This window comes from Engraulis encrasicolus, chromosome 15 (assembly GCF_034702125.1).
Source record: "Engraulis encrasicolus isolate BLACKSEA-1 chromosome 15, IST_EnEncr_1.0, whole genome shotgun sequence".
Classification (NCBI taxonomy): domain Eukaryota; kingdom Metazoa; phylum Chordata; class Actinopteri; order Clupeiformes; family Engraulidae; genus Engraulis; species Engraulis encrasicolus.
In genome coordinates this window covers 12,345,240-12,355,239 of record NC_085871.1, presented here as the reverse complement: position 1 = coordinate 12,355,239, position 10,000 = coordinate 12,345,240, and the positions used below count along the sequence as shown (strand labels likewise).

The 10,000-nt window shown below is 46.1% G+C and overlaps 1 protein-coding gene across 1 annotated transcript in view; it reads left to right on the top strand.

The window, feature by feature from the left end:
* Nucleotides 1-10,000, top strand: part of pde3a (phosphodiesterase 3A, cGMP-inhibited) — a 171,002-nt gene that overhangs the window by 132,414 nt on the left and 28,588 nt on the right. Inside the window, exon 4 of the mRNA XM_063218164.1 lies at nt 5,823-5,983. Coding sequence (XP_063074234.1) covers nt 5,823-5,983 — 161 coding nt within the window. The remainder of the gene's footprint in view (nt 1-5,822; nt 5,984-10,000) is intronic.

The window sequence follows — 10,000 nt, the reverse complement described above, 5'->3', positions numbered from 1 at the left end:
GGGTGATGTGTGGTGAAGGGTGAGGCAGAGGACAGGGGCAGAGAAGGGCAGAGAGAATATGGAGATGGAGATAAGAATGAATAACATGCTTGAGACTCATTACATGGCAGTAGACAGCTAAATCTTTTCTTATATGATATAGTCTGTCAGTACCATCCCCCAAAGGGGTGATGAGAGGAGCGGTAGAGGATAGGAGGATGAAGGGAAATGAAGAGATTCACATCAGACTACTGACATATAGTGGTGTCAACAATAATCGATTCGGCAATGCAATGCAATGCTGGGCATGGACAATTCAATTCAATGCGGCAAGTTCCAGAATCGATGCGGCATATTTTTTAAGTTTCAATTACTTCCGTGTGTATTTCAGGAGTAAATGAATGTTAAATTAAATAAAAGCACTTCAAAGCATTGAAAATGGCAAGACTGATACAGAAAACAGCCAATAAAATGTTGCCCAGTATCTGACTACTTGTATTGCATCATCATGACTGATGAAATATTTGCTTTGCTTTCAATAGAAATGTAATGCATTGCAATGCATCGTAGAATTGAATCAAATCGAATCGCTACCTCCCGAATCGTAATCGTAATCGAATCGAATCGTGAGGGCATTGCCAATGCACACGACTACTGACATATGATGTGGTGTCTGATGCGAGTATGATTCCCGTGTCTGAAGGATTACAATGTGATGTGTTTTACTAAATGACATTGTACTAGAGGACAGTGAAGAACATGTAGGCCTAATGGACATACGGCACAACATGGGACCGTAGTTGTGGGATAAGTCTGTAATGGCCTCTGATTCCGAGGCAGGGGAGCTGTGTGCTGTGTTTTGGGGACCAGGGGTAGGAGCGGTCATGATAAAAGGTCAGGTAGAGGGCAAGAGGGTGCAGGAAAATGAATCAGATATACCATCTATGAAAGTCATAGGGGTGTCAAACTCAAATTTAAATGAGGGCCAAAATCAAAATCTGGAATGAAGTCACGGGCCAAACTGTATTAATTTATTTTTTAAATGGACTAAAATTGTGTTAGCATTCACTTAATAATACTCATAGTTAAATTTCACACACACTCTTTCCCATCATATTTGTTTGCTCAAATGTGTCTGCACATCCCGTGACACAGCAAATTTCATGTTCAAGTCATGTTACGCTATACATTAAGGTGTATGTGGGCCAACTGTAATAGATATTTTAAATGATCTCGCGGGCCGAATAAAATGACTTCGCGGGCCAAATTTGGCCCCCAGGCCTGAGTTTGACATCCCTGGTATAAGATAATGCAAAGTTTGTGTCACTTTAGTCAAATTTGTGTGTATGGGTCCCCCACCTACATCTGTAAGGGTCTTTGATTCCTGGGCCTAAAAGAGAGCAGTAAGTTCTGTGCTGGCATCATGTGTGTTAGATGAGGACAGGGGGGTGTAAGGGAAATGACCAACATACAGTACATTGGACAACATACATTTGACCAATGTTAAATTCTCAGTTATTATTTATGACTTCATCACTTTACTGTTATGGTCCATCACTGTTACTTGTCCTGTCTTGCACTTTGATGTCAGATTGTAAATGTCAGTCCTGTGTTTGTCTATGTGTCCTTTCATGGTATAGAGAGAGAAACATAATTTCAATTTCCTTCTATGACCTGTCACCTGTGTGAAGAAACTGACAATAGTTGACTTGACTTGACTTAATTTGAATTAATTTGACTTGACTTAGCTTCTATTGACTTGACTTAACTTGACTTGATATGTGGTGAGATCAGATTATCCTGATTACTTCTCCTATATCTACATCGGTGTGGTGTGGCAGGTTGAGGTGAGCCAAATGAAAGATGTGACTGGAGCAGGAGCAGAGAAATCAGGTGTGGTTAGAGATGATCAAGGGTGGTGGAGAGCACAGCTGATGATGGAGGAGGAGGAGGAGGAGGAGGAGGAGGAGGAGGAGGAGGAACAGACGATGAGTACAGACCAAATTGAGGATGTGTGTGGAGTAGAAGAGGAGTAGGAAATATATGGTAAGATGGAGAGCAAGCAGAGGAGAGCAGAGCAGAGGGTGCAAATAGAGTATGGGGGATGGATGTATGAATGGAGGGAGGAGAAAAGAGAGAGAGAGAGAGAGAGCAAAGAGACATGCAGACAGAGAGACAGAGCAGACGATGAGAGCAGAGTGCAAATAGAGTATGAGGATGAATAGATGCAGGATGGGGGAGAAATGAGTTCATACAGTACACAGCAAGCTTATGGATGGAGGAGAGGAGAGGGTGATAGAGAGTGCAAGCACAGGATGAATTCAAAACAGAGTATGACGATGGATGGGTGGATGCTGGAAAATGTATGTGCAGTAAACTGAAGAGTCAATTGAGGTATGGTACTGTATAGGCGAGTACATTTAGGGTTTAACCCCAAAAAAATTGATACAAAAGGTTTTTTTATGGATTCTATTACTATTGGACCTGCTAAATGACATACTAAAAATCTAGTAAAATCTGACTTTAGGAAATGAGTTTTTTCAACATGGCTGCCATGGGCTTATTATAAGGGTCAAGAGACACTCCAGGTGAATAGGCCAAAAAATTTAGCTTGCCGATATCACCATGAAACTTAATCCGGTGATTACTCACATATTTGTGAGAAAAAAATGTATTGCGAGTTTTCTGAAATGTTATGTTTTAATATGGTAATTGGACTATATCTAATTAAATATGCATTAAATTTCAAAATGCAAATCCTCAAAATCTGAAAAAGCCAAGCTCAAAATTACTCTTTTATTTTGTTTCTAGTAAGCCAGAAGATATCTTCAGAAGAGATTATGGACATCTCTTTTTGTTTTGTAGTAAATCTAAAAATCTTTGTGCAGACACACCAGCTAGCATTTTTTTTTCAAAATATGATTATTTAACATCTCTCTTAGAAAAATAATTTAGTTTTATGTGTCTCAAGATCTTGCAGACATTCTTTGAGTCTGGTGGTATCATTCTTAGCATGTATCAAGGGCAAGGTCAGCTGTCCTCAAATCATAGCCTCTCCACAGAGGTGTCCTAAGGGCTGGTGCTGGGACTCCTATTTGCCATGTACACCACATCACTGGGCCATGTTATCTGTTCTCACAGCTTCTCATACTACTGTTACACCGATGAAGCACAGTTACTTTGTGCCAGATGACTCCACGGTCACACACATTTCCGCTTGCCTCTCTGAACTATCCACAAGTATGAAGGAATGCAACCTTCAGTTGAGCCTCGTCCAAATATACTGCTGGTGATCCCAGCCAAAGATTTAGGTTGCCATGATATCGAGCTCAATATGGATTCTGCTACTGTTGCCTCAAATAAGGCCACAAGAAATCTAGGTGTCATTGTTGATGACCATCTATCATTCTCTGACCACATAGCCTCAGTTTCCCAGTCATGTCCTCTTTTTCATGCCCTAATTGAATACAAGGCCCTGACCCTTGCCTATGAAGCTACAACAGGCCCTACTCTGGCTTACCCGAAAGCTATGCTAAAGCCCTATATCCTTTCAGGACATTGTCTGTCTCCAGTACCAACCGTTTCACCTTGCCCTCTACTTACACATGTAGTGGCTCCTGTCTATTCAGTTCAGCTGCTGAAAAACCCAAAATACCTAGTGACACCATGATTCATCACTGATGATGTGCCCTGACAAACAGCACATGGATATTATCATAGCAGTAGTGTCTTTATCCACCCAAACAGCACTCCAAACAAACAGATCCTGAAAACATGTTAGTTCATGCCAATGTAATTATCATGTAGTAACCTTTATTTAAAAAAAACTTTGATCTTGAAAATGACACCTTTCCTGAAGTCAGATTTTCCTAGATTTTTAGTATGTTATTAAGGACACTTAGGGGTAACAAAATCAGTCGAAAAACTTTTTGTATCAATTTTTTTGGGGTTAGGTCTTTTTTTTTGCATAGATGTACTCGCCTAGTATGGATGGAGGAGAGGAGAGGGCGATTTAGAGAGACAGAGCAGAGGATGACAGCAGGGGTTGCACACAGAGCATGAGGATGGAGGAGGAGGAGAAACGGAGGGTATACGGCGCACAGCAAGTTGAGGGATGGATGGAGGGTATGGATGGAGGAGAGGAGAGGAGAGGGTGATTTAGAGAGACAGAGCAGAGGATGACAGCAGGGGGTGCACACAGAGCATGAGGATGGACGGCGGTAGGATGGAGGAGGAGGAGAAACGGAGGGTCTACGGCGCACAGCAAGTTGAGGGATGGATGGAGGAGAGGAGAGGGTGAGAGAGCACGCAAGCGGGGGATGATGCTCCATCCCTCCAGGGTGCCTCCATCTGCTCCGACCCATTTTCCTGTAGAGCAGCAGCAGCAGCTACACAGCTACACACGCATGGGAGCTGGGTTCCATCTTGGAGACTTGTCAGCAGCAGTAGCAGCAGCAGTAGCAGCAGCATCATCAGCGGTATCAGCTGCTCCCTGGTGTTCTGCCCGGCAACACGCGATTCCTTTTAGCCTAGCCTGCGTGGCGCCACGTTGCGACACCCCCCTCCACTTCTCTTGTCTTCTCTCATCCTCTCTGACTGTCTTCACTGTTTGCCTGTATTCACTGACCCTCAGTCTGTTTGTCTGTCTGTATCTTTCTCTATATATGACTATCTAACTCACTCTCTGTCTCTGTCTCTGTCTCTGTCTCTGTCTCTGTCTCTGTCTCTCTCTCTCTCTCTCTCTCTCTCTCTCTCTCTCTCTCTCTCTCTCTCTCTCTCTCTCTCTCTCTCAGTGTCCAGCAAGATGGAATTTTACACAAACACTGAAATCTGTTTTGGAGTGATGTAAATGCAAAGAAATTGGACACATCAAATACTGATACCTAATCCAACACTGTAGTGTTTAAATATACTTCAACCTAAGATATTGTAATGTGTAAAAAGTTTGTTGAAACATTCCCAGTCACAAATACCACAACGTTGTGTAAATCAGTGGTTCCCAAACTTTTTCAACGGGGACCCCCTTTTGCGCTTCAGAATATTTTCGCAACCCCCCACCCACCATAGTCTTAACCTAACAATACAGTAGATTTATTATAGTAGCAATATTAGTGGACAAACTATTATGGAATGCTAGCCAATTTTTTTATCCATTAATATTGCTAGATTTTCCATTGATAGTTTGTCCGCTAATATCGCTAGAAATCCACAGGACAGCAAATACTGTAGCTGTTAACCTGTGGATTTCTCGTTTTTATGCCCCTTTTGTCCGTGACTCCCCCTTCAGTACCTCCACGACCCCCTTTCAGTACCTCCGCGACTCCCCCTAGGGGTCCCAACCCCCAATTTGGGAACCACTGGTGTAACTACTCAAGTGAATTTACTTTGTGGCTGATATTTTTAAGAAACAGAATAAAATAATGTGTTTACATTTCACCTTAGACCAATTTGCTTTTGGTTTATACAAGATACAGGCTGTGCTTTTTGTGCTTTATGGTGGTATTTGTATAAAAGAGCTCTTGCAATGAAGGAAAAAAAACACCATCCATTTCCAGGATGTGAACCAGATGGCTTGTTACTTTTAATGCTCTTCCAAATACATGACTTCAGAGAGCTTAGAGTTCAAATTAAAGTTCAAGTGTACCGTTCTCTCTCTCTCTCTCTCTCTCTCTCTCTCTCTCTCTCTCTCTCTCTCTCTCTCTCTCTCTGTGCCATATGCTCCGACTATGTCTATGCATTTGCTCTGAACAGATTTTCATCGACCCCCCCAACCCTCCACCTCCCTCATCTCGATCCGTCCACCCTTCCCTCCTTTCTCCATCCCCCTTTTTCCTGTTTTCCAGCGTCTGAGACGGTCTCTGCCTCCAGGGCTGCTGCGTCGGATCTCATCCACCTGGACCACCACCACCTCCGCCACCGGACTGCCCACAATCGAGCCGGGCCCCGTACGACGAGACCGCAGCGCCAGCATCAAGCCCACACACGACGGGCCCACCATCGGCAGGTAGAACTGAGTGTTGAGACAAAACGTGCACACACACACACTGATTATATCATCACCTGTCACGATCAAATAAACTGCCTTAAGTAATGACGAATAGGAATGACGAATAGAATGGGATACAGGAGGGTAATATAATGTGCATGCATGCGTGCGTGCATGCATGTGTGCGGGCGGGCAGGCGTGCGTGCGGGCGGGCAGGCGTGCGTGCAGGCAGGCGGACGAGCGTGCGCGCGTGTGTGTGTGTGAGAGAGAGAGAGGGATGGGGGGAGAGAATAGTTAGTGCTTTCCAGGTGAACACATAACCATCACACAGTGCATTTAGAGTGTCTTGTCAACCCTATCTCTGGTTTAATATGTCAACCTCAAATAAACACTCCAATTAAAATGAAGAGGGAAAGACAGAGTTGAGGAGATATTGTATATACTGTATGTGCGTGCGTGCGTGTGTGCGTTTGTGCGTATGTGTGTGTGCTTGTGTATGAAGAGGAGGTTGGGAGAGAAGAAAGAAGAAGTTGTTCTTAATCTGTCTACCTGAAATAAACTGTACGGTCTTCCTGTCCAGTCCAGACCAGGGGGCTATACTATGAACGTGGTTAAGTAATAATAATAATAATAACAATAATAATTGTATTTTTATAGCACTGTATCATACAAGGCATGCAACTCAAAGTGCTTAACAAATGGGAAAAAACATAATTGTTGGAATAAATTGATAAACCAGGCTTAAGCCGGGCTCAAACTACAAGACTCCCGGTTTTATGTCCAATTTTGACGTCTGGGTGCACCACACACTAGAAGAGAATCGCAACTGTCAATCTTATCCCTGATCGCAAACACAGAGACAAAGCCCAAAGTTCTATTTCCTGTCACAAATATCAAACAATGTTTGATTTCTAGTTCTTGAATACACCACTAGGTGCTACTTGGACACATCGTCAGTGATGAACCTGCGATCATTGGGTGTTTCGGGTCTTTAATCATCAAACACCCTCACCAGGCGACCCAGCCGGGGGTGATCAGCCCCCGACTTGTGTCCAAGTGGCCTACTACGCCAAGGATCCCCCCTCCTTATCCATAGCCATCTAGAGGCTTTCTCCGCAGCCTCTGTGCTACTCCTGATGGCTTTTCTGCACAGCTGACCCTTCACTCCAAGGAGCTTCAAGGTGCGGGGTAGTGACTGGCCAGCAAAACCCCGGCACCCCACCTCGACTGGTTCACAGCGGGCTTTCCAGCCCCTGCTCCGACACTCCGTTACCAACTCTGCGTATTTCGCCCTCTTGCGTTCGTTGGCCTCCTCCACTCTGTCTTCCCAGGGGAGGGTAAGTTCCACCAGGACCACTTGCTTTGTTGACTCCGATGTTAATACCACGTCAGGGCGGAGTGAAGTGGGAAAGATGTGCTCTGGGAACTTAAGCTGTCTCCCCAGGTCGACTTTGAGTTCCCAGTCCCGTGCTGTGGTGAGAAGTCCTCCAGAGGAACCTGGCTGATGTTGTGCCTGCTCGCCAGCTCTGACAAAGGTGATGGACTTCTTGGAGGGAGGCTGGTATCTGCAGTTGGTTATTGCAGTGCTGAGCGTATCTGCCAGAGCCCTGAGGACCTGGTCATGACGCCAGCGATACCGCCCTTCCCCCAAGGCCTTCGGGCAGCAGCTGAGGATGTGCTCCAGTGTGGCTCTCCTCGCGCACAGCTGGCATGCCGCAGTGTCTGCTATGCCCCAGCGCTGTAGATTGGTTGGGCTTGGAAGAACGTCATAAACGGATTGGATGAGGAACTTGAGGTGCTGGGGTTCAAGTCTCCAGAGCTCTGGCCAGGTGATTTTACGCTGTTCGGCATGCTCCCACCTCGTCCAGGCACCTTGTTGGTACATGGCCACCATCTTGATCCGCCGATCTTCCTCCACTTCTGCTCGGATCTCATCCTGCACCATTCGCCGTTTCTCCTTTCTTCCAGCTTTGTCATAGCGAGGTTTGGGGAAGCTACCAAGCCCGGCCCGACCCACTGCTGTGTTGCCCACTAGGATGTTGTGCTGCAGCCGTGCCTCTGCTCTGTCAATGGCTTCCTGGGCCTTCCACTTCCTCCCAGTTTTTACTTGGATTCCTGCGGTGGCAACTTTCTTGTCAGAGGAGTCCCTGTACATCATCAGCTCCCTGGAGCGTGTGACCATAAACTCCTCCGACAAGCCGCTGATGGGAAGCTGCAGCATGGTGGAATGGCCATATAACGCAATGCTGCTGAGGGATCTAGGGAGCCCCAGCCACCTGCGCAGAAACTGGCTGATGGTTCTTTCCAGCGTCTCCACCATTGACATGGGCACCTCATAGACAAGCAAGGGCCAAAGGAGTCTTGGCAGGACTCACTGTTGGTAAATCCAGGTCTTGTATTTTCCTGGCAACCCCGACTTGTCTATGGCTGTGAGCCACACAGTCAGGTCAGCCTTGGTTTGCTTGAGTGCATCGGAGTCCCTCAAGGAGCTGTTAAAGACCTTGCCCAGCTCTTCACGGGTTTTGTCCCGTCACTGATGGAATTGAGGTTTCTCCTATTGCAAAGCGAAACCGGTCGGCCACCTTGCCTTTCTTCAAGACCAGCGACCTGGACTTGGCAGGCTTGAAGCTCATCCTTGCCCACGAGATGAGCCGCTCAAGTCCCTGCAGTAGCCATCTACAACCAGGCACAGATGTTGTGGTGACTGTGAGGTCGTCCATAAATGCTCTTATTGGGGGTTGCCGCGTTCCGGATTTTGACAGAGGGCCTCTGCATTCCACCTCAGCCGACTTCACAATCATGTTCATCGCCAAGGAGAAGAGTGGCACCGAGATGGTGCAGCCTGTAATAATACCCTTCTCCAGGCGTTGCCAGGCAGATGTTGACGATCCCGATGTTACCCTCAACTGGAAGTTGTTATAGTAGTCCAGGATGAGGTTGGTGATGGCTAGTGGCACATGATGTCTTGTCAGCGCTGTTTCCACGAGTTTGTGGGGGATGGATCCATAGGCGTTTGTTAAATCCAGCCAGAGTGTTGCCAAATCTCCTCTGCTTGCCTTTGCCTCCCGGATGAGCTGCGAGACCACACCGGTGTGCTCTAGGCATCCTGGAACGCCTGGGACTCCACCCTTCTGTACTGTATCTACAATTTGCTATCTGCGACTCTTTGAGCTGCCAAAATTCTATCTTAGAATGTCACACGCAATGAGGAAATCTTGCCCGACAATCGCTTGCAATGGTCCCGGGGGGTAACGTTCCACTGATTGTCGTAAGGGGGGTTTTCAGCCGAGAATCTGCCCGATAGTCGTGTAGTTTTAGCCTAGCTTTAGCTAAACTACAGGAAGTGGTAAACCTACTAATAGATATACATGCAGACTCCAGGCTCTTCTATTTGGAGATTTACCTCTACCAAAAGGTTAAAGGAGTATGCCACTATTTTGGGGCTTAATACAGTTAAAATCGTTGGCCAGTGTTTATATAGGTGGTAAAGTGTCTTATTTTTCATGTTAAGCCTTGTCTTGGTTTAAGACAAGTTAAAAGAGGCAGTATGTCGCTAAGCTAGTGAAAGTCAATGGATCCGTGTAGCACTACTGAACCAGCTTCTTAGTATACACACTGTGTGTCACACTTGCTCTTGTGAAGTAAACCAAGAACCAATTGGTTGGTGTTACCATGTTTTCATAGCCACTTTTACAGCAGCTACAGGGCAGTAAGCGGTCAAGGTGTCAGGCTTGTAGCCCAAAGGTTGCTGGTTCAATTCCCGACCCGCCAGGGTGATGAGTGGAATTAACCAGTGCTCTCCCTCACCCGCCTCCATGACTGAGGTACAGTCCTTCCACACTGCTCTGTTTGAGGCTGCCTCCTTGCAAGGGTGAGGCATAAGTGCAAACACTGTGCTGTGGGGTGCGGTGTCACAATGGCAATAGGAGATTTCCAGGTGGGCTTTCTTTCTTTCTTCTTTCTTAACCGTAGCCTCCCTGCTTCATCCTCGTTCTCTCGCCTTTTCATGATTTGAGACGGCTTCAATAACTTTGT